The following is a 26,114-nucleotide window of genomic DNA, read 5'->3' as shown; positions in this document are numbered from 1 at the left end:
GCAATTGTTACAAGAATAACAATATTTTTCATTATTTGGATGATTACCTCATCGCAGGGCCACCTAACTCTCAAACAGAACAGTCTTAACACAATGTTATCAGTATGTAAAGACCTTGGTGTCCCTATTGCACCAGACAAACTAGAGGGTCCTACAACTGTACTAACATTCTTAGGCATTGAACTAGACACTGTGAACATGGTTATGCGATTGCCAACTAACAAACTGTGTGATATAAACCATATCACCCAGAAATGGGCTTCCATAACAGTATGCACCAAACGTGAACTATTGTCCTTAATCGGCACACTCAGTTTTGCATGTAAATGTGTACCAGCTGGGCGAATCTTCTTGACACGTATGATCGACCTGGCATCTACAGCTGCCTCACTCCATCACAAGATGAAGTTGTCATTGACACTTGGTTGTGGTGGTTACTTCAATGGCGAATGGTTTTCCTCATCCTGGGAAAAAATACTATCAACCAATAGTCCTGAACTCTCCATTGCATGGAAAGAGTTGCTCCCTATTTTGCTAGCCTGCTTAATTTGGGGTAATTCATGGTTTGGTAAACGTGTCATGTTCCATTGCAATAATGAGAGTGTGGTACACATCTGGAGTAAGGGATCCACACGTTGTCCATACATCATGACTTTAGTATGGGCAATCTTCTTCAAGGCTGCAAAATCAAATTTCCATGTCATGGTCACCCATATCAGAGGTACTAATAACAATGTTGCTGATGCTTTGTCTCGTCTACAGATCCAAAGGTTTCGTCAGATCGCACCAGAAGCAGCGAAACAACCAGTCAGCATCCAAGAGTACACCAACTACATCCACAAGCTTGTGCTGTAGGAAACCTTGAACAACTGGCCAGGCACTATGCATACCATTCCCTTGCTGAGTCAACTCGTCGGACATATGCTAAAGGACAGACTCGTTATACAAACTTTTGTTACTCTCATGGAATTCCCAGCTTACCTGTAACACAGTACTCCACAACGCTCTTCGTCACACACCTGGCATCCTCTGGTCTGTCATACAACACCATCAAATTATATCTCACAGCCACAATGGAGACAGCACTCATCGAGACAGATCACAAAGACTTGTCCAACTGGACTAATTTACACCGGACACTCCAAGGAATAAAACTACAATACAGCGCACCGGTTCGTAATCGTCTCCCTGTCACCATTAGCATTCTACGAACATTAAAAAATGCTCTCCGCTATTCGCAGTCACTCATACCAGTTGATCAACTCATGATGTGGTCTGCGTTTACAATTGCATTCTTTGGTTTTCTCCGTGTGAGTGAATTCACTGCTCAATCACCGACCAACTTCAATGAACCTACAACAATGGTTCGTTCCGATATCCACTTTGACCAATCACTCAACAGTCTCAACATCACCATAAAATCGTCGAAGACTGACCCATTTCGACGTGGGCAAAATATCATCGTCGCAGCCTCAGGATCATCTGTCTGCGCCGTGCGAGCTTACCTACGTTACACTTCCGTTGCTTTGCACCCAACACAATCTCCAGCCTTTCAATTCATGGATGGGTCATTTTTAACAAGACAAAGGATTACATTTGAACTGCAACGTCTCCTCGCACGAGCAGGTTTCTACAATACCAGTCAATACACCAGTCACAGCTTTTGGAGTGGGGCTGCTACCACTGCTGCTGCTGCAGGGATCCCAGACTGGCTAATTAAATGCCTAGGACGATGGCAAAGTGATGCATATCAAGTCTACATCAAGACTCCTATAGCAACACTACAAGAAGTACCAAGCATTATAGCAAAACATTCCAGCAAGTAACATCCAGGCTTCCCGTTGACAATATTATACTTTTATTACAGACTCTAGTATTGTTGAATCACATATGAACTCCCGTACGAAAATATCTCGTTGAGCTATCATGTACAACACTTAATTCGATAACATTGTAATTTGCTATTCATGTATTCTACCTGTAACCATTCGTTGCATTATTAGTCCAGTTTGAATTTGTTAATTTCATTCATTGCCTCGTACTGACTGAAGCACGTCATTCATTTGACAATCGTTTATCAATTTTGCCTTTGTACTTTTATTTTCATTATTATCACTTAGTATTTAGCTGCCAATAGGCTTTAGGCCAGGTATTTCATCTGTACCTATTTAACTTAGGACAATTAGATTAATAAGAATTTTGCATGACTTATTTGCCATTACACTGCCAGGGTTGCTGTAGTGACCACTCACACTCAGGTACCACATTGTCCATGTCTTGATGTAACTCAAACGACCGAGGTGCATCAGGGGAGGGACCGCTATGACACCTGCACGTGTGGGGTGAGACCCCCCTTCCTTTCACCAGCAATCAAGTCTCTTGTGTCATTACTTTATTTACCACTCCTCATCCTCCACAGCCCAGCAATGTTAATTCAGATTAGGGAATCACAATTGAAAAATTGAATCTAGTTGCCAAAGAAAATGAAAAAAACACCGGTTGAGAAAAGAACATGTGACCCACTGCATGAAAATTCGAATTTCCGTCGTAGCCGCTTGCCGGATTAGCAACGTGTTTTGCAGTAAATTAGTTGTTTATATTTGGGTGCGTAAACGTTCTAATTTCCCTCGCGTAACCGTCGAAACTGAAACGACGTAAATTTAGAAATTGCGTGTTTGATACGCCCAATGTAAACAGCGTAAATTCCCAAATTTGCTGTCGTTTTACGCTGAACTGAAAGAACTGATATACTGCGTTGCCCGTTGTATATTTTCAACGTAAATTGACGGGCAACTCTGAGTTTGTCGTTGTTTTACGTTCAACTTATTAAGCGGAAATCATGCAGCTTGAACTGCTGCACTACTGGCTTGACATGGTAGAAATCATTCACTTTTCATATTTCTAACTAATCCGTTTATAATTTACTAATTTATCGTCAACTATATATTTTTTGTTTTACAATGGTATTGTTTGAACTAATACTCAATGATTCGATTGTGGCGAAGTGCTTAACTAGCGACTGTAACTGTACATTACATAAATATGCTATTATAGCGACAAACAATAATTTATTACATACGAATCCGTAGTGACTAATAATAATATTACTTCTGTTATTGCGCCCTCGCCGATCTCAAATCCAGTTGAACTTTACAATTCATGCGAAGCAAAATAGCTCCTTATCATGGCTTATGCGATGGTTATGCGCCCTCTGTAAATTGTGTATGTTTATCTATGGAATTAACACTTTAGCGACTATTGACATTTTGTGAAGTGGCCTTGGACCTTACATGGATAATGTATGGGTTTAACTCGCACCATCGCTAATCCTACGAGCACGAAATGTGTTTTGAGGTTAACCTGAATTTGAGATTTACTGGATTCCGGCAGAGCAAGATCCCGGCGGACATTATCTCAGAAAACATGTGTTTAGATAATGTAATTTTTATTAAAGTTACTGCCAACACATTACAATAGAACAGGGTCGACGATGAACGTTGATGTACTGTGAAATACTTTATTATAGCTGGAATTATTGTTTGCTGAAAAGTGTTTTTGAGTGTTTTGCATGGATTTTTTTTTACTGATTTCTGACGAGTTGAATGTGACATATAGGAAAAAGGTATATTCGCGAAAATAAAGTATTTCACAGTAGATCTAAAAGGTCACCAATTTCAATCTTTATTTTAAAATACAAATAGTCCTATTGTTGCTCTGTAAATCATAATATATAATATACAGCTAAACAATAGGTGGTTTAACAATTAACGGATTATGGTACGCTCACATTAAATGCCATTGTCTCCATGCAATGTACTGCACTGTCTGGGAGTTTGTTCTACCCTGATTGTGTCTACAGGGAATGTTTTCTATATCATCACTTATATTACAATTTTTAAACAAAATGCTATATTACTATGTAGTGTATTGCAATACCGGTACTTGGTGACCATGTAATTTTCAGGGAAAATTTTATGATCTTTTTTTATGAAGATGATGTCTACTCATGAGTTACTGTAGCACACGAATCTACAGGAGTGTTTTTTGTGAAAGCCAGGTCGGCCCTGGGATTCTGGCCCGGATTCACGCGACTAATTGACGTAATTTTAAAACATACGACAATTCGTTCCACGCAACCCACTCTGTAAAATAGCATTATTTCAAACAACACCACTTAGCATTAAGTAGTAATTAACGACGCGTTATATTCAGACAACTTGAAGCGGGTGAGCCAACAACCAAAAAATCGTTCTACGATTACATCATATCCGCTTTAGGATCTTGTAATCATGACAAGCACTACGGTTGACGCTGTGACATCACGTCTATTCAGTCTTCCTACTTAGAATTCATAATTGAGATTGTTCTAGCATTTACTAATATTGTTGACGTTTATTATTTGGGCTTAAATGTAATATTCAAGATTATGTAAGGTGGTTTTACATTGTAAAATAATGGAGGCTTTTGTGGAGGGGCTGTGGCTTAACTCAATTTCGAATCAAAATATTCGGGCGTTATAAATAAATCATAGCTTAGAAGTGGCCTTTGATGAAAGGGCGGTGGTCTTTGCTCAGTGCGTGTTTGAATTTTATGTAAGTAAACAATGTGTTGTATACGTCGCTATGAGTCTATATCAACTACGACGCGGCGCGACAACCATTGCATTTTAATCCCAAGGTTAGGTGGCCCATTGAGGTAAAAAGAGCCTCCATGGGTGGCCTAACTACAGCATGATCTAGCGCTAGATTTCGTAACCGCAACTATCATTGACCATGGAGGTATAAACAGATACCTCCATGCATTGACTAAATTAGGTTCGTGAAATTTGTTTTTACAATTGCAACCAGGATGGCTGTGAGAGATGTCAATTAGCCTGCCGAGGAAACAAAACCAATGGTTGGTATATATTAAAGGAAAACTAATTTCTCAATGGTTATTCCAAAGACAGCATTGTAGAAACATAAAGCAGAGACTTCAATTTAAGACACTATTCCGATAATGCAGACTACCGTTTCGTCGAAATGTGCTACGTACATAAAGGAAAACACCGAGAAACAACACGCTGAGGTCCGGCGTGTTGGACACTTTTGACGTAACCATGGAAGGTACTAACGGAAGGAGCCACGACGCTATTGTTTTAGCTTTACCCCATGATCGTTTGTCAATGTTTGTTCACAAACATTGTTCTTGTTAGCTTTTAACACCTTCGTACAATGGGTTACGCTAGTCTCGAGCATTCGGTGATATTCGGAGCATGTTCGGAAGCGATAGTCGTACCTCGCATGCACAATATTGAAAATGGCGAACTTTAATGGAAAATTGTCAGATATAACATTGATTGAAGAAACTCTGATGAAATATCGTGAATTTTGTATTTGTAATGGTAACGAGAGTTAATCAATGATTGCTTGTGACGATTGCATTATTCAATGGTACCATTGTCAGTGCGTGGGTTTGGCGCCCGAAACTGTTGAAATTTTTGACCACCGGACATCGGCGAACACCAACAGAAAAGATAGTATCGAAAGAAGAGCATGCCAGGACACATTCTCTGTGATAATATTTCTTAGGAGTCCTTAGGAATTGTTGTTGTATGCACTCGAAATCTTGTTCTAGTTACAGTTGCTAATATTTAAAACATGGGAAATTTGTGAAGTCAAACGTTCATCAGTTGAATTTCCAGTTGTGAAATACGTATTTTGACCTTTTACACCTAAACAAACCCAGTGCGCATGTGTGATAACCGTAGTTTCATAATGCGCAAATATTTTATAGTCACATTAAAAAAATAGCGGGGTTGTATCATACTCCGCTAACTCGTTACTTGTGTAAACAATCGCAAACTATCATGGACATCAAAGATGAGCTAGACAATGGCCTTATCAGGATTAATTTGGGTTGAAACAAAAGGAAATAAGCCAATTAAGAGGCTTAAGTGGCCACTTGATTGGCGTCGTGGATCCTTCCGTTAGTACCTTCCATGACGTAACCAAACTGCGGCCTAAATAATAATGTGTGAAAGCGAAAAAAATAACTGACGTCGAGACACCGTGTCCACTTCCTGTTATACTGTTATCTGCATTTTCTGAATTTGCTTTGGCATCGATTTATAACTATAAATCGAACATGTATACCTTCCTTGTTACTTTACTGAGTAATTATATTTAAAATGACAGAAAATTGGGTTTGGGCGTTCCGGTGAACGGACGTTTCGGCCAAGGGTTTCAATATTTGAAATTCGCACTTATCGTTATATGTGTAGGTATCAGTTACTAGTATTTCAAACAATAAGTTCGATTTTTGTGCCATTGAAAAAATGGTATATGCTTGTATTTTGTGCATGTATTTATGACCAATTTCAAGAATAAGAGTCGTAACTTTCGTAGGTACAAGTATCGTGACTCTTCCATACATTTCACTTACGTTCATTAAACTTGAATGAAGTCGCCGCTTGAAAAGAATGCTATTTACGAAGTTTAAAATAGCCAAGCCTTCCGGATTCGAGCCTCTTGATTGATTCGACAACGGTAGCTATCATTTATTCTAAAAAGTTGAAGATCGGTAAACATAAAACTAATCTAAAATATCTCCTGCTTTTCACGTGCAACATGTTTATTAAAAAAACAGAGTTAAGCGAATTTAATTAGATATTAATGCGTGAACTCTGGAGGTCATTGCCCATTGCTGCACATAATTCAAACACGTTGTAATAGAGTTTATATTCATATTCACTCCATTTCAAATAAACTAATTCACCATTGAAACATCGCCCAACAAAGATGTCGCTAATCACTCAGTTGTCGCAGCATGTGTTGTACCATGATACACCCAGTTTCGACTTTTGTAAAATGCGATAGTAAAAATATACGTTTCACTTGGTATCACCATGGAGGTAAAAAAGACTTTTACCTCCATGGTAAAGCTGGGGATGGGGCGCTAAACGGCGGGATATTCGGTACCATTGAACATGCAATAGAAATTACGTGTATACAGTACATTCTAATTATTCTTCGCAAATAAAACAACAATACAAATAAGAACTTTTCATTATCTAATTTACATAATACTGAACATAATAATGACCGAGAAGACTGGTTGTTACAGTTGTTGTCTATTACACGATATAAGTGACCAGTTGTTCACAGAAATATTTAATACATAGTCAATTACGTGATATCGGTGATCAGTTGTTCACAGAAATGATGTCGTCATTCAGTTTACAAAAATATTAAAACATACTACCGGGGTAGTAGTCTATTCCGTTATTTCGGCGTACATGTTTAGTTGTTTACATAAATATTTAGTGTATAACCACTTTTTTGAAAAAGTTATTTTCCAAACTAAAAACGCCAACGTCCTTTAAAATAGTATGATACAGGTACAAATTTGAAGGGCGCTGGTCGTTGCGCAGCGCGTTTTCGTACTTCATGTAATGAAGCAATGTTTACACGTGTTGTATACGTCGCTATGAGTCCCCTATCCAACAGGACACGATGACCACCGCCCTTTGAACAAAAGATTTTTTATTTTATATGCAGACCAAAAAATATCAGAATAACAATGTTTTAAACGTTTGTAAAATTAACATCGCAAATTTTGAGAATGTGTTTAAGAGATGCCGCGGTGTAAATAAACATTGCAAACAGGGTCTGTTTCGTTCGTAGAATTTTTGTTTTGTTTATTTTGGCTCATAAAAAAAACGTGCTGCATTTGTTTCTGTCTTTGGCATATTTCAGAATGATAGATATTGTCCGGTCGTATTTACGTTAGGTATTTAAGGATCTGTTTATACCAACCGAGTGCACAGTATTAATTTCACCCAACCTGTCTAATTTCCACTTTATTTTGAAAATATCGCCCGCTGCGCGTATTTTAATTTGTGGTTTTGGCATCGTTATTTTTGGGAAAACACATCAATATTTTCTTTGTTTCTTTGCCCTAGGGAGTTAGCGTTGTCTTTATCAAGTAACTCTCTTGATAATCATTGATTTAATGAGAGAGCAGTTCTGGATTCAAACGGAACACAGTTCGGCTCATTCAGCATGTTAAACAAAAGGTCGGAGTTCAAGTTGCGTGCGCGAATGATACAAGGGGGCAAGGATGGTTATTTTCGTTCAACGTAATTGCAATATTTTTTTGTTCGTACAACGGAAATTGGAAAAATAAATTCTGTAATTGTGTAATCACAAGCTAGACGTACGACGTAATCAATCAAATATTTTTATCGTACACAGTAAAAATGTGTCATTTTTCTCGGTACGTACAAGAATTTACATCCAAATTAAAAAAGTCGTAAAGAATAATCCAGCGAAATTACATTTTCGAAACTGTGAAATGACTAGATGACACAATTCATTGCAAAATTCAATTATCACAGTAAATTGTAAAAACGTCTTTTTTTCCTTGTAAATTGTAAAAGGCCCTTTTTATTTCCCGTAAAACTGTACCAGCTACCCCCTTTGCCCCCTCCATACAAAGTATCATAGATTGTCGTTCGTTCGTATTGTGTTGTTCGGATTTTAATAGTAATTAATACTCTATTACTCGTTGTATCCGTAAACTTTACCATTGAAACAACAAATTCAACCACTCGTGTACCAGTGATCAGTGTTTGAGCCAGCGATTGGTGTTTTAAATATGCGAGCGAGAAAAGAAAGTGATATAAATGTGGTAGTTTTTTCGGTCGGAAAAGATCCCGTGGTCGGATATTATGTGATAATTGGTTGCTTAAAACCGATAAAAGCGGGTGATTGGGCGAAATTAGTAGCGTGGCAAGTTTATAAATTGAGAAACGTCACCATGTAAGGACACGGTAGAAAGAGTTGATAGTAAATGCAGGGGTTTACAGCGGGGGAGCAGCCACCACCCTTTTACCGTGAAAGCGTGAAATCGCGACAGATTTGTTTCGTTCTCTTATTTAATATTAGGTTTTGAGAGCTGCTGAGTCAAAAAAAGGACTAAATGATCCAAAAAGAACGCGTTGGATACATATGCCTATGCAGAATTTGGTTTGCCAGTACATAATCCATTTTTAACACCTTGGCTACTCTATTGACAATGGCTGTTTATCCTGATTTGGCACTTGGGGTGACCGGTAATCAGTGTCCACAACGTGCTGTGCATGTTTTCGGCACGAATTCAGTTGTAAGCTGAAATTTTCATATGCGTGTTTGGTAGTCGTTAGCTAAACATTTTTGGGTTTCGTTTGCAAAGTTACAGAGTTTCGTCTAACTGTTTTTGCTGAAATACATTGTATACTGTATATAGTTTTGTCTTATTCTCTCAACTGTGATGTGGTATTTAATCTGATAGTACTACAACTCTTAATTTAGCAAATCTTTGGAATGTTATTTTTATTGTGATAATCAAGAATATTAATTTGCCCGAAGTCGGGAGTTGTGAACAAATAAACTGTTAATAAAGAGCTTTGGTTATGTAAGATCCATGGTAAGATCTCCGTGATAAGGGGTGGATAGAAACACAGTCTCTCAACCCCCGGTTGGGAAACGATAATACTTCTTTTGTCTCAATGCGTGTTACACGTTTGTCAAATTGTTTATTCGTTAACCCATGGAGGTCTCTTTTTACCTCCATGGTTAACCCAAGTGAACGCAAGCCTTCTTTTCTATTACCATAAAATTAGCATATGGTATGACATATGACAACAGAAGCCTTCTTGAATCACATCTACGCATGCGTATACACTTCGTTTCGATTTTTGGCACAACGCGAGAGACGGTACATTATTTACCGAAATGTGGGAAAACTACGAGGATTTTGTCGATTTCGATATCGATTGGAATGATATATTGCAAGAGGGCCTAGAGAATGTTGCTGCTGAATGCACGAAAGAAGGCTACGGAAACAGAGACATCGACGCAGCCATCCATTCTGTCAGGGCCGCAAAAAACGTATCGAACTAAGTTTGATCGAAACAAACAGAACAGCCATTAAAACAGCATTGGGCACTTTTTTTAACTTCCACCTCAATATTAATAACATAATAGCTCAAGTCGGAAAAGTGTGTTTGTGAGGTTTGTTAAAATCAGATACTGTCACTATAACATCGAATTTGGTCATTCGAATCGCCATCTTGATATAACCATAGCTCCATGATATAACCATGGAGATAAATGATATAACATGAACAAATTTTGTACACTCTAAATCAGGGAGCTGTTTAATTCAGTGATTTTCTGAGAAGAATATCGGAATCTGACTACACCAACATGATTCGGATATTTCTAAGATATAAATCAACGGTTCTTCAAAATTTTAGGCATCAATATAAAAAAAAACACTTCGAACAGTCGTTATCTTCGAACGATACTCGCCGACCATCTTGGTTCGTGGGCGGATACAAGTATCTACGGGGGCAAAACTAATGGTAAAATGATCGACTGAAATGAACCCTTTAATACTGCTTCTACACAAAATAATCTATGTTGGGGAATAATTAAAATATTAAACAAAAATATGACGACTGTGATCATTTTAGATGTAGGGACGCATTTTCATAGGGTGAAAACTTTTTGTACAGCGTCACCGTAACAAGGCACCCTGCAATGAACAGTGCTGGCTGTGATGGTCTGAAATTCTGGATTTTTGTTATGTCAATTAAATGAACATATCTTTTAAATTACACGTGCCTTATCAGGAAGCTTTTACGGACACAAATTACACATGCAACTCGGAATAATATCAAAATAAGCTGTATAAAATGACAAAGATTCACAGGCGCAGAGCGGACGACAGTGTAAATCTAGTCACCGGTTTCACTCCACAAGCATAACGCACACTGTTACCAGCGATCGGGGGGATTAACATCTTAGAACAAGTCATTGTCAATGACACGTCTCCGTTCCGTTCATATTTGAGTGACATATACATTCAAAGCAGATCATGACCGAAATGCACCTGCATATGTACAACACATTGTGCTAAATCTGAACAAAATCCATCCATGCATGACTGAGATCCGGTTCTGGAATTGTGAAAATACGTGATTTTGATGCATTTTCGGCCTTAAAATGGCTATCATTCCGCTATTGTTAAGCAGATCATGAAACAAATGCACATATCTATTTGTGACATGATGTACCATGTGTGTGTGAAGTTTGAACTTGATCAATCCAGACATGTCTTGGATACAGATCCAGAACTGAATTCTTTAACAAAATGGCCGCCAGTCGGCCATTTCGAACTTGATCCGAAAAAAAAAAAGACGTGCATCAAGGTCCTATTATGTTTAATGTATGTACCAAATTTAAACAAAATCCATCCATGCATAACTGAGATACGGGTCCGGAATGGTGAAAATGTGCAATTTCAATGCATTTTCGGCCTTAAAGCGGCCCCCATTTGGCTATCGTTAATGAGATCATGAAACAAATGCACATACATATTTGTGACATGATGTACCTTGTGTGTGTGAAGTTTGAACTTGATCAATCCAGACATGTCTCGGATACGGATCCAGAACTGAATTCTTTAAAACAAAATGGCCGCCAGTCGACTATTTCGAACTTGACCCGAAAAAAAAAAATGACGTGCATCAAGGTCCTATTATGTTTAATGTATGTACCAAATTTAAACAAAATCCATCCATGCATAACTGAGATACGGGTCCGGAATGGTGAAAATGTGCAATTTCAATGCATTTTCGGCCTTAAAGCGGCCCCCATTTGGCTATCGTTAATGAGATCATGAAACAAATGCACATACATATTTGTGACATGATGTACCTTGTGTGTGTGAAGTTTGAACTTGATCAATCCAGACATGTCTCGGATACGGATCCAGAACTGAATTCTTTAAAACAAAATGGCCGCCAGTCGACTATTTCGAACTTGACCCGAAAAAAAAAAATGACGTGCATCAAGGTACTATTATGTTTAATGTATGTACCAAATTTGAATGAAATCCGTCCATGTATAACTGAGATCCGGGTCCGGAATGGTGAAAATGTGCGATTTCAATGCATTTTGGGCATTAAAGCGGCCGCTATTTGGCTATCATTAATGAGATCATGAAACAAATGCACATACATATTTGTGACATGATGTAACTTGTGTGTGTGAAGTTTGAACTCGATCAATCCAAGCATGTCTCAGATACGGATCCAGAACTGAATTCTTTAAAACAAAATGGCCGCCAGTCGGCCATTTCGAACCCGATTCCAAAAAAAATGACGTGCATCAAGGTCGTATTTTGTTTAATGTATGTACCAAATTTGAACAAAATCCGTCCATGCATAACTGAGATCCGGGTCCGGAATGGTGAAAATGTGCGATTTTGATGCATTTTCGGCCTTAAAATGGACGCTATTCGGCTATCGTTAATCGGATCATGAAAAAAATGCATGTGCATATGTCCCATATAATGTGTGATGTATGAGTGAAGTTTGAACTTAATCGGTCCATGCATGTTCGAGATACAGGTGATCACGGACGGACGCACGGACGCACGGACGGACGGACGGACACAGGGCAAAACATAAGTCCCCGTTTTCGGACTGCGTCCGAACGGGGACTAACAAAGGCGTTTTCCGACCGGGTGTTGAGGGACTGTGGTAGAAATAAGTACAGTCTCTTTAGAGTGGGACTATGTAGAGAGAAAAAGGAGTGCATTTTTTAATAATTTCACTCGAGCGACGTCACTACTTTTTTCAGTTTTTATCGCTCTTTGTCGCAGTGCCAAAGGTCGTTTTAGAGTTCCGATCTGATTAAATATTCATGAAGCAATCGCAGCTGTTCTGAGAATTATTCGGACAGTCATTTAACAATATATCTTGGAACTTTGCAAAATGAAACAACAGGCAGAGAACACTTTATTCAAAAACGTCGTCAAACCCTTCTTACTACCTTAACGTGACCATGGAAGGTACTCCTTCCATGTCGTGACAATAGCATAACCCCCAGACTAGTAATATTACGAGCTCGAGTCTGATGCATAACGGTCCAGTGGCCGACATCCTGTGTGTATTGCAAACAAATAGCATAGCGCCGGTCGGCGATTTTTTATTCTGGTCGGAAATTCTGAATGGCGGTTTCTAGCAGCGAGCGTGGGCAGATTTTTGAAAAAATAACGAACGAAGAAATCGATAGGTAAAAAGTGTTTGAGTAATATTCTCAAACATAAAACGCAACTAGATGAGTTTTCAGTGTACCAATACACTCACGTGACACTACTTTCCCGAATTAGGTTCGTGCAGGGAGCTGGTTAGTGTAAACTACTTCCTTGGGGAAGCCCCTTTCGTTTTCGCACCCCAGGCCACGACACCAGATCTATTCACACTACCTGCCTAGACTTCGTACTTGATATGGTTGCACATTTGTCGTTATTTTGCGCAAAGTAATGACAATCGAAACAGCGTTAATTTTTGACATAGAACAAAGGGAGATAGAACAGTGGTGGACAGTGGACTAATCAAAATATCGGAATCAATCCTTGGTACTGGCATTTTGTGGTTCTTTGCTAAGACGATATAAAAAATAAATGTAATAGACCAGATAATCGTGGTGACGTAATTATTCAATATATACGTTAAGACAAAACATCCTTTCCCATTTATGCTTGATATACATATATATAATTATATATATATTGTGCGTGGACGTTTATGGACGAGGTGAAACTTTACATTCTCCTGATTGAATAGTGTAACGAAAGAGATGCTGGAAGCAATGTCAGAGTTGCTTCGTCGAAATGAGTTTGAGAACCTTCAAACCGTTTGGGTCCGCTTCTTGGCATATGCCAAGTTATGCCCGTCTAATCGTTTAACAGGGTTAAGAATTTACAAAAAAAGAATAGCAGACTGCATATAAAGTTGAAAAAAAACGATTTTTTTCTCGATGTCAAACCGGTTGCTATGTTGTAACTGTATGGAACAATGCATTCTGGTTGTCCAACTATGGAATGCGGTAAACTTAACGCTAGCTACTGTACACTATTGTCCGAGACTCATTCTCGCCGCCAGAGTTTATTTCCGCTTCAAGACTCGACGGAATAAATCTATGTAGGCTTGGCATAAAAGAGGCCGGGCCATGGCGTACGATGATGTGGCGACTTGGATTCAGTAATACTCCACTATTTGGCTCAAGCAGGCCTGTAAGGCTGTATGTTAAACCATGGAGCTCCATGGTTAAACGTACGATGTATAAAACGCGTTGACGTGCTCACAATACTAACTATTATTAGCTCATTACCGACTGTCACCGAATCAATTCTGTCTTCGTAACGCTTATTTGGAATAAAAGACTTGTTTTAAGAGCAGGTCAAAACTTCCACCAGTATTCGACTGAAGTCTGTCACATTGTATTGCTTAACTGAAGAATGACACCTCTTGGTGTGTGAATTGAGTCTTATCCATTTAACATCAACAAACCACCAACTATTAATTGCAGCGAATTTTTTAATTTGTAATATTACAATAAATGCGGAGCAAAAAATGATATTATTATGGGGAGGGTGCTCAGCACTGCCAATTCACATCATACTTTTGACGAAAATGGTCTCTCGACGAAATATGCATCGGGATAAAGCATTCTGTATGTAGTTTCTACCAACGAACATTTTAATTACAATTTTTCTATTTGTTTTTATCCTCAGACGGAAGTGGAATAGTCTCTCTCTTTCGGTTATAATTTGGTATAGTATACTGTTCTAGGCCAATCATATCTTGGTTAGGCCACACATATTTCATAGCAACAAACGTAGTTGACACTTGCATGTAGATCCACATCCTCTAATGGGCCATTATAGTTTTTATCAAGGTATCGGATGATTTTGAGCAGGCACATTACATTGACATTACAACAAATACACATTTTAAATTTAAATATTTTATTATATTATTAAGAGTTCCATAATGTCTCTCACACGGGCATAGCTGTGCCAAGGCAAGTATACAAACCAGTGCCGCTACACATTCATTGTGCATTTAATCAAGTCCCCCTTCACTAGAGTAGTGCACTAGATATAAACTTCGAATATAATTTATTCCAGGGACGTAACGACCAACGTATTTTATCTACGAATTGTACAGCTACCAGTCTACAGCCTTTTCAACATCAGCATCTGTTACGTGCACATGTTGGAATCTCGGCACGTGCCGATATTTTAAGCCTTCATGTTTGGAGAGAATTACAGCACTGGGTTTACGTTTGTCTGGACCCACATCGGGACCCACTCGGCTCGTGCAAAAATCACGCTATCATTCATCGATCTGTTAGTTGATCCAAACATGAAAAGCGATACACATATGATGAAAACAATAATTGACATGTTGAAATTAATTCCTTTTGTTATTATAGTATTTATTACGAGTCATCATACAATGAACGGCTTAGAAGATTCGATTTTTTTGTTTACGTCAATGTAGCATTGCAAGAAAATACCGGTTGCAGCACATGAATATTCGTCGCCGATGACAGTTTGCATTCATTTCATTCATTACTACTGTATCCGATCATATATTTAGTTGAGTGTTCTCTGAAAATTCACCACTGATTTCGGTTCGTGTCGAGCGTTCAAGTAGATCTCTAACGTGAACGCCACTAATTGTACTCGAAAGTGACTTGGCTGAGAAATGATTACGTACTACAATATACTAACACTGACACTCTTTTTCTAACTTTCGAAAATAATGGTTTTAAGAAACATTCATTGTGTGTTTTAATCATAGGTTAATCAACAGTATGTTTATAAGTTCAGTCACGGTTTTAGTAACCGTGGTTCAGTCACATCAGACAAAACAAATATCACTTGATGCCACAGTGGTAACACCTCTTTTGTTGTAGAAGTAAAACACGTGATTATAAACAATGTATTAACAAACAAGTGTGAGCTGTCTTGGCTGAGTTCAAGTGCAGCCCCTTACACATTTTTTTTTCCAAAACGTAAAATATGACGGAACTTCGTTCTATCATACTAGACTTTTCTTTAGATTTTTGAAATGTCATGAAATTGAACTGATAAAGACATACAAAAAGCGTGATGTATTGGAGCTAAGCACGTCTGGGGGTACATCAATCCTCAAGCCACGACTGTGTTTGTCGTTGATGGCGGGATCATGACGCAGGAGTAATTGTACTTAACAAGCAATTTACAAACAAGCCGTACGAGGTCGCTATATACGAATATGGAATAATTGTATTTAATTTGCTAAAGCACATTTAAATTGTAAACGGTTATACACACCATGTAAGGATAAATATTATAGGGCAGTTCCAGGAAAACGTCAAAATAAATGTAATTTACAATGGGCGTACTCTGCGTACATGACGTGAAAGAACACAAGAATATGCCGGAAACCGTTCACGTAATGATCGGTTACCCAGCTGTATATGTTGTTTCAGTTTCAACGTAAATTGGCGTATATTTTTGCATTTACGTTTCTTCCGTCCAACTTAATCAGCGGTTATTTAAAAGTATACAATATAAACGTTGAACCGAAATCTGCGGTTTTTCAGAAATTACCGTTGATTTACGTTGGACTGAATGGACGACAAACGTAGCATTTCTGGCTGACGGTTACGCGACGGATATGCCACCCCCATAGTCCGTAAATGTAACTTTGTAATTTGTGTCTACTTTTTATCTTGTATTGTTAATCATTTTTTTATTATTATCTTGTAGTTTTACCACATACATGAATTCATATTAGACTTCAATTATTAGCCTGGTGGTGTTTTATTTTTCATGTAACAAATCAGTTTTACATTGCACTATGTGCACTTTGCTTGTACATTATATCAGTTAAACTATTTATTATCTAGAAGATGAAATAGCCTTGGCCAGCAACATTTGGTGTGATATATAATAGATGAATGAATGTGGGCATCTGGATATGTGTACATCTATCCATCCACAATATACTGCATTATATTACATAGAACATGTATTACATGCTTGAAGACTTAAACTTAATCCATGGTAATCTATGTAGATATAACGATGATCAACATATATACTGATTGTCACTGTATTCACGACACAACAATCCAATCCCATTCATTCAATTTGTATTTCAAAATTTACACATATTTATAAACACATTAAAGAATATTTTTGAGATATGTCACTGGTCATTATAATAACTGTTTGTAACGAAAAACATGACTTTCATGACTTTTTGATGTGATTAGAGTCTTATTTTTCGTTACAACCCATGGTGTTGTATACCACAAAATGACAAATAATATTTTACCCTACCGTTCTGTTAATAACGCTCTTCTTTGGTGCCGAAATAAGGCGATTGAAAGGGTTCCTGTGAATAAAATGAAGACATTAAATAACAATTTGAAATGAATTGCGTTAACTATGTTTAAGTTCGTTGGGAATCGTACTTACCAGCTCATTTTACAATTTGTGTCGTTGGAGTGTACATTGAAGACCTTTTCACAACAAGACCTTTCTGTGCCTCTTTAAAAGGTCACGTTGTCCTCGTCCGCAAAAATATATTTACAAACATTGATTTATTAAGTTATATGTATTCCCTCTTTCATAAAAATCAATATGACGACATATTTTATTACTTTAAAATATCGTTTCACTTTTATAACCATTGTTTCAACGAGGTCTAAACTACTAGTACCTAAGATTCCATCTTGTATATAAGGAGGCTGTTGGGTACTATTAAAATGGCTTCCATCCTTCAGAAACTTGTTGGGCAGGCTCTCAAGACATTTCGTCTCTCCCGTGCCGATCAGGCATATAAGGACAATTTTCAGACCCTCCGGTCACTTCTAGAAGAAGTTTCGATTTCAGATTTCCATTTTAAACCGAGAAATACCGGAAACACAGTTCCTCATACTACTGCGTCGGTATCGAGTGGTCTTGCACCGGTGACGTACATGCATATTTGGGAAGACGAATACTTTACTGTGGGAATATTCCTTTTAAAACACGGATGTAAAATACCTTTACACGACCACCCAAATATGTGTGGGATTCTTAAGGTGCTGTATGGTGATATCCGTGTACGATACTACGATAGACTTGACGAGAGCAGTCTGTTATCTAAAGGCATTGACCGGCCGGCATTCAATTTCGGTGTGAAACAACATTTGATACCGACAAGGTATGACGGGGAAGTGTTTCTTGATAGCCAGACCGGAGTGTTCGAATTGGGAAGTACTGCGGGGAACTTTCACGATATTCATGCCATTGAAGGCCCCGCTGCGTTTCTGGACATCTTAGCTCCTCCATATGATCCACCACAAAGAGATTGTACGTATTTCAGCGAGTGTACCGAATTGGTTGCGAAAGAACAAGGTACTGGGGCGGAAGAGGATTTCAGATGGTTGCGACCCATTCAACAGCCAAGTGATTTTTGGTGTGATTATGAAGAATACCCAGGTCCGGAAGTCAACTTAGATTCGTAAAAAAAGAAAAGATGTAACCCCAAAGGAATAATGTTATGGACATGATGAAACTGGGTTTGAATGTCGTCCATTTTTTAAACGTCACTCTGCACGTTATACACGTACGCTTACGGCCATATATTTTACGAGAGAACTATGACTGGTATGTTTCATGTGGAACAGGGACTGTGTGTTGACGAAAAAAATAATGCATGAGAGTAAATTACATTTAAAAACTGGTGATTTTTTTAAAAATCCTTTGCTACATTTACCCAAAATAATGTGAAACTTCACGTAATGTTCCTTTAATGATAACCCAGTGTTATTCATCAACCATTAGGTAGTTGACATGATATTATCAGTTTACCTCCCCCTCCTACACTCACTGTGATACACCCCCATATTGTTAGCTTATCTTCTATGATCTCTGGCACTAATTGCTATCCTGGATCAAACCATTATTGAGCTTTTTTGAATACTACAAGATCTGTAACATCACTGTAAACAACATTAAATTTAAAATATTTTATAATCTACCATTTATTATTATATATATATATATATATTTTTGTTCAGCATTAATTTTTTTTAAAAAACAAAAAAACTTTTCAATAATTCCTACCCCAGACCATTCGTCCCGGTGTTATCGTGTGGCGATAGCGATAACACCGGGACGAATGGTCTGGGGTAAATAATTCCATTTTCTTTGTAGAAATATTAGGAAGGGGTTGCATCCTGTGAGAATCTGGTCTTAATGTTCATCACATCTCGGTGTTTTGCTCCAAATTCACAGAGGACATGAAGCCAATTGCCTCAATGTTTAACCTGAATGTCTTCAGTACTTTCTTCACAATTTCAATCAGTCCAAGGCATTTTTTAGAAATTTTGGCCTTGAAATATCGAAGCTCAAGTCCTGAAAATATCTGCATTTTTAAAGTCCCTATAACTTAGCAGTGGCTCCATATTGTTTTTACTATGCTCATATTGGATTACCCATGGATGTTGTTAAATTTTAAATACAAGATTGTGATTTGCTATTGGGAAACTTTTTTACAGCGATTTATGTACAAGACATGTTGTTGATTGGATGATGCTGATTGCATTTTAGAAATCTCAATATGCACATATGACATCACATCACAGTAGCTGTGATTTTTCAACTTCTTTTTTGAGTTTCTAAATGTTATTCAAATATTTATAAATTAATGGTAAACCATATCTATGTGTAATCCACAATGAGTATACTAGTATTTCTTTGCTTTGTATGAACTTTAGCAAGCATTGATAATCTTGATTTTGTTTTAAACTACATACTGGAGTAATGATACACTGAACAAAGTTCTAACATATTTACATGCAAGTAGTTTCATACCATGAATTGTATGGTACTGGCTTCATAAAGGAGTCCTCTTCTGCTATGTAGGACATACTGAATAACTAATTGTGGGTGGGTCATACTTTATTGAAATTTCAAGTTTGGATGGAGGAAAGTATAGAAACAAATAAGGAAGTATTTTATATTAAATATATAGTTTATGAAGTTATAAAATATAGAACTGATCATGTTACTAAACAGAGATGGACATATTTATTTTATTTTTATTCATGTAGTTAATATTTAATTTTTTGTTTAAACATTAATTGATGCAAATACGAATATTTTGGTATCAGTGGTAGTAAAAACTATTTTAATTCCATTATGTTGAAATATTTCATATTGTGTAATTTTATTTTTATTTTCTGTTAATATTTATGTTTGCTTGTGAACCACAATGCCATGAACAATATTTACTGTATTAAAAGAGTGCATACACACTCATGTAAGCAAGTTAAAATTAACAAATCATTCTTTGAGTTTGGTGTAATATCCAATCATTACAAATAATTTCATTCTTTATGTATCTTACTGTTTGTGATACACTTCTGTGTCTACATTCATAATAGTGCAAATATAGAATGTGTTTTTTGTTGTCATGGTGAAGCTGCAAACTCGTTTAATAAGTTACAACATTGATGACGTCATAAATTTGTGAATTACTACCGGTACTCTCAACAAGAATTGTGTTGGATTCTAATAATTTTCAGCTTCACACACTTTTTTTTAGCTCCGCTGTCGACTTTGTCGAGCGGAGCTTATCATATGAGTGATTGTCCGTCGTCGTCGTCGTCCGTCGTCCGTGTCAATGTTTTACTTTTTCGACTTCTTCTTGAAAACTACAAGCCTGAATGCTTTGATACTTGGTGTATATGTACCTTGGGTAGACCTCTCTCAGATTTGTTCATTTCATGATGATATCTTCAATTCTCTAATTTTGGTGAATATTTTTGTCATTTTTAGTAAAAAGTGATATTTTCGACTTCTTGTTGAAAACCGCAAGTGCAATTGCTTTGATATTACATATATAGGTACTACATTTGGACCTCTCTCAGATTTGTTCATTTTGTAATGATATCTTTAATTCTCTAATTTTGGTGAATATTTTTGTCATTTTTGGTAAAAAGTGATATTTTCGACTTCTTGTTGAAAACCGCAAGTCCAATTGCTTTGATATTTACATATATAGGTACTACATGTCGACCTCTCTCAGATTTGTTCATTTTGTAATGATATCTTCAATTCTCTAATTTTGGTGAATATTTTTGTAATTTTTGGTAAAAAGTGATATTTTCGACCTCTTGTTGAAAACCACAAGTCCAATTGCTTTGATATTACATATATAGGTACTACATGTGGACCTCTCTCAGATTTGTTCATTTTGTAATGATATCTTTAATTCTCTAATTTTGGTGAATATTTTTGTAATTTTTGGTAAAAAGTGATATTTTCGACTTCTTGTTGAAAACCGCAAGTCCAATTGCTTTGATATTACATATATAGGTACTACATGTGGACCTCTCTCAGATTTGTTCATTTTGTAATGATATCTTTAATTCTCTAATTTCGGTGAATATTTTTGTAATTTTTGGTAAAAAGTGATATTTTCAACTTCTTGTTGAAAACCGCAAGTCCAATTGCTTTGATATTACATATATAGGTACTACATGTGGACCATTCTCAAATTTGTTCATTTCATGATGATATCTTTAATTTTTAGCTCCGCTGTCGACTTTGTCGAGCGGAGCTTATCATATGAGTGATTGTCCGTCGTCGTCGTCCGTCGTCCGTGTCAATGTTTTACTTTTTCGACTTCTTCTTGAAAACTACAAGCCTGAATGCTTTGATACTTGGTGTATATGTACCTTGGGTAGACCTCTCTCAGATTTGTTCATTTCATGATGATATCTTCAATTCTCTAATTTTGGTGAATATTTTTGTCATTTTTAGTAAAAAGTGATATTTTCGACTTCTTGTTGAAAACCGCAAGTGCAATTGCTTTGATATTACATATATAGGTACTACATTTGGACCTCTCTCAGATTTGTTCATTTTGTAATGATATCTTTAATTCTCTAATTTTGGTGAATATTTTTGTCATTTTTGGTAAAAAGTGATATTTTCGACTTCTTGTTGAAAACCGCAAGTCCAATTGCTTTGATATTTACATATATAGGTACTACATGTCGACCTCTCTCAGATTTGTTCATTTTGTAATGATATCTTCAATTCTCTAATTTTGGTGAATATTTTTGTAATTTTTGGTAAAAAGTGATATTTTCGACCTCTTGTTGAAAACCACAAGTCCAATTGCTTTGATATTACATATATAGGTACTACATGTGGACCTCTCTCAGATTTGTTCATTTTGTAATGATATCTTTAATTCTCTAATTTTGGTGAATATTTTTGTAATTTTTGGTAAAAAGTGATATTTTCGACTTCTTGTTGAAAACCGCAAGTCCAATTGCTTTGATATTACATATATAGGTACTACATGTGGACCTCTCTCAGATTTGTTCATTTTGTAATGATATCTTTAATTCTCTAATTTCGGTGAATATTTTTGTAATTTTTGGTAAAAAGTGATATTTTCGACTTCTTGTTGAAAACCGCAAGTCCAATTGCTTTGATATTACATATATAGGTACTACATGTGGACCTCTCTCAGATTTGTTCATTTCATGATGATATCTTTAATTCTCTAATTTTGATAAATATTTTTGTAATTTTTGGTAAAAAGTGATATTTTCGACTTCTTGTTGAAAACCGCAAGTCCAATTGCTTTGATATATTATACATATAGGTACTACATGTGGACCTCTCTCAAATTTGTTCATTTTCTAATGATATCTTCTGTTCTTTAATTGCCATGTGCATTGCTAACAGCGGAGCTATCTCAGCCGACAGGCTGCTTGTTTAAGTTTAGAATTTACATGTAACTGCACTGATAATTATGTGTCTTGTGTCAGATGCATGTATAAATTCATTTTTGGTGAGTGATCTTATTTCCTGTGAATCATTTTAATTTCATGTTAAAGTGACTTGTCATGTATTGGTGGTAACAAATTTTTGGGATTTTAGTATCTGCTAAAAGTGTAAATGTTTAGGCAAGAAAAAACTAAATACTGGTAATATCAATAACTGACACTTGTCATCCTGTTTATTTAGATTTCTGAGTTGATCTATGTTACAATATTTGCTCTATTAGTGCATGTATTTATGTGATTAACATTAACAGTGTGTCTGGTCATATTTGGTATACAATGAAAGCGTGCACTTAGAATTGTGCTTCTGATAGAGCAAATGTGGTATTAGTGATTGGCCTTTTAGCTGTTATACTAGCTAAAAATTTGCAATCACTGAAGTTGTTTTCATTCATTTATATGCTTTTTTGTACAGTTCTTAGTAACAGTCAGAGGTCTTTTTCCATCTCAGAAAACATGGACTTATAATTTCACCTCTGTTCATCCATCTGTCTATCTTGAGATACATATGCACTAATATTAGTTTCATTCATACAAGATGACCGAAAAGTGGCCATTTTAGTGCCAATAATTCCTCAGAATTTAACAAAAATAAATTTGGTACATACTACAGTGAACATAATAGTACCGTTAGTATCGTTTTGTTTTCTAGGTTTGATTCAAAATAGCCAACTGGTGGTCATTTTGTTTTAATGAATGGTTTTTCAGAGACATATCTCTGACATGCCCTATAAGTGCCCATTTGAAAAAAGTCTGAAATCTGGGACTTTTGATTACACGATTCAAGATAAACTGAGTATAAGCATTGTAGGAACCTGATGCATGTCATTGTTTTTCAGATCAAATTCAAAATATCAGACATTGAATGCTGTTTCAGAGCTATATCTGTGACATGCCTTGACTGATCATGTGCACATTTTACATATCATGTCGCACATATGCACATGTATTCATTTGACAATACAATTCAAGATGGCCAATTTGCAGATATTTTAATGTTAAAAACTCCTTCAAAGATGCAAATTTTTGCCATTCAAGAACTGGATCTTGATCATGTATGACATTATGGGACCCTAATGCATGTCTGTTTCTCAGATCAGATTCAAAATGGTCAACTGGCTGCCAAATGCTGGTCGTGAGCTATATCTCCTACTTGCCCTGATCGATCATGGTTTTACCACGTACACATCATACATGATGTTGCACATATGCAGATGTATTTGTATGGTGATCTGATTTAAGATGGTCGATTGGCAGCCATTATGAGACCTTATGCATGTTGCTGTTTTTCTGATCGGATTCAAAATGGCTGTCTGACGGCTATTCTGTTTTATCAACTGCATGGTCACATCAAATCGTTTCATGATCCCATTCAGGATAGCCAATATATTGTTAAAAAAATCATCAATATCAAGCATATCTGCCATTCTGAGACCAGATCATGGTCATGTGTGTATGGATGGATTTTGTTCAAATTTGGTACGTACATTGAACACAAGACCTTGATGCACATCATTTTGTTTTTCAGATCAGATTCAAGATGGCTGACTGATGGCATTTACCAGTAGTTCTGAATGAATGCAGTTCTGGAGCCATATCTCCGACATGCTCTGACCATTCATGTTCAAACTTTATATATTTGTTAAAATTGATAACTAACAGGGAAATTGTCAATGCAATTACTCGTTTGTAATGTGTACACATGCACTTTTATATGACCTTGCATTGAAAACGAGCAGGGACTGTACCCAGGACTACACATCTTGAATCACTAAAAGTCTGGATACATTCCTAACAGTTGGGCATTGTCCCTCACTGTGATCGGGGTATTATTATGTACTGTGCTATAAACTGTTAGCTGCTGTAATACTGCTATTTACGCTGATATGTAAAATCCCCTAAATTAAATTCACACGAACATGTGAATTAACAATAGAACTCTGTTTCCCTGTCAAGTTTGTGAAATTAAAACTGTTTTAATTAACAACAAAACAGTGAAAATAGTTTTACAGTGGCTATACACATACTACTAACAAAACAAAGCATTTGCACATGATCTGAGAATTACTGACCTAATGAGCACATGGTGTATTTTCAATTTACCTTACTTAGGGTGGCCATATTTTTATGTTGCATTTCTAGTGACCCCAGTGACCTTGACTACTCATGGAAAATAGCACACTCTGTGTCACTACTTAATGCATTTATTATAACTGCATGTTGTCACAATGAATGTCAGACAACCAAAGTCAAATTTTGTAATCTTTCTGAAAATAGATCTGCATATTTTTTTCTGTAGTTTGATCAAGACCTGTATAGAGGTCCATTTATGTCCATTTGGTTCAAAATTGATGAATAATTTATGGGATACACAAAAGTAGACCCTGGTCTATTTTTAACTTGCATAGTGAGGATTTGTTGGGATTTTAGCTTGGGCTGTTTTGTCTGAAATTTGGCAACAATCACCAAGTCATTAATTGTACATAATAAAAATGTCATGGTGTACTTTATTTGGGATTTTTATAATATGTAAACCTTTTGACTTCTGTTTGCTGCCAACATTTTTATTGAATTAAATTTTTGTTTTTTGAACCAAATTGGATACAGGTCTTAATAACAATTTCTGAAAAAACTGTGTAAAAAAGTAGTCACAAGATTGAAATAAATGTAACTGGTTAGTTGAAAGAATGAAAACCAATTACCTCAGACATTATATTTAAGTTGTAGAAATTAATCAGGGAAAATTTTGAAATTATTTTTTTTAAATTGTTTCAGTTTTTCTTATAATTAGTGTGTAGCATGATTTTTGCAAGTTTTTTCACAAATCATGTGATATGTCTGGAGATATGTTACCATTTACTGATTTTATTAATTTTACTTGTTTTTTTTTATGTATCTTATTTTATGTTCTACTGCCATATTATGGGTGGTTTAAGAGATTTGGAGCCTTGTATTAACGCAATTGCCATCAGGGAAAATAAATTATCCATATTAAAAAAAAATAATGATTCTGTTAAAACCTTGTTTGTTTAGTGTCATTAATAATGGAAGGGGGCATTTGGTTGTACAAATATGGAGGTGCTGAATTCACCACATGAATATGAAACTGAAATTTGAGTGTATAACTACCTCTTTGATAAAATAGGTACCCCCACGCATAACATGCTTTTTAGTCCATGTGCCTACCTCCAGAGCCATTTCTCAGTCATGCTCTCATCGATCATATTCAAATTTAACACGAAGACCATGTATGATGTCCTATATTTGCACATAGATTTCGTTACCGTTTGATCAAGAATGGCTGACAGGTAGCCATTTTGGTCCTCAAATTTGCAAAATTCTATTTAAACGTGTTTAAACGTACTTAAATTTATTCGAAAATGAACA

The 26,114-nt window shown here is 36.4% G+C and overlaps 2 protein-coding genes across 2 annotated transcripts in view; one reads left to right on the top strand and one right to left on the bottom strand.

Moving 5' to 3' along the window:
• LOC144355711 (bridging integrator 3-like) overlaps positions 1-17,423 on the bottom strand; it is a 57,465-nt gene extending 40,042 nt beyond the window's left edge. The window contains exons 1-2 of the mRNA XM_085504804.1: positions 17,353-17,423; positions 17,215-17,269 (exon numbers count right to left, since the gene is read on the bottom strand). Of these exons, the coding sequence (XP_085360930.1) occupies positions 17,215-17,269; positions 17,353-17,360 (63 nt within the window). The 5' untranslated portion in view covers positions 17,361-17,423. The remainder of the gene's footprint in view (positions 1-17,214; positions 17,270-17,352) is intronic.
• Positions 17,424-17,632: 209 nt separating this feature from the next.
• On the top strand, positions 17,633-25,746 carry LOC100367728 (2-aminoethanethiol dioxygenase-like). The gene is made up of 2 exons (XM_002736519.4): positions 17,633-18,528; positions 24,256-25,746. Exon 1 carries the CDS (start codon positions 17,643-17,645, stop codon positions 18,384-18,386), a length of 744 nt encoding a protein of 247 aa, XP_002736565.1. The 5' UTR covers positions 17,633-17,642; the 3' UTR covers positions 18,387-18,528; positions 24,256-25,746.
• Positions 25,747-26,114: the final 368 nt, after the last annotated feature.

This window comes from Saccoglossus kowalevskii, chromosome 10 (assembly GCF_978046115.1).
Source record: "Saccoglossus kowalevskii chromosome 10, keSacKowa6.1, whole genome shotgun sequence".
NCBI classification, from domain to species: Eukaryota; Metazoa; Hemichordata; class Enteropneusta; family Harrimaniidae; genus Saccoglossus; species Saccoglossus kowalevskii.
Note: the sequence above shows the minus strand (reverse complement) of the source record. Positions and strands in the feature narration are given on the sequence as shown.

What these genes read in the sequence shown, in the direction of transcription:
- LOC100367728 (XM_002736519.4), top strand. Translation starts at nt 17,643, where the DNA reads ATGGCTTCCATCCTTCAGAAACTTGTTGGGCAGGCTCTCAAGACATTT.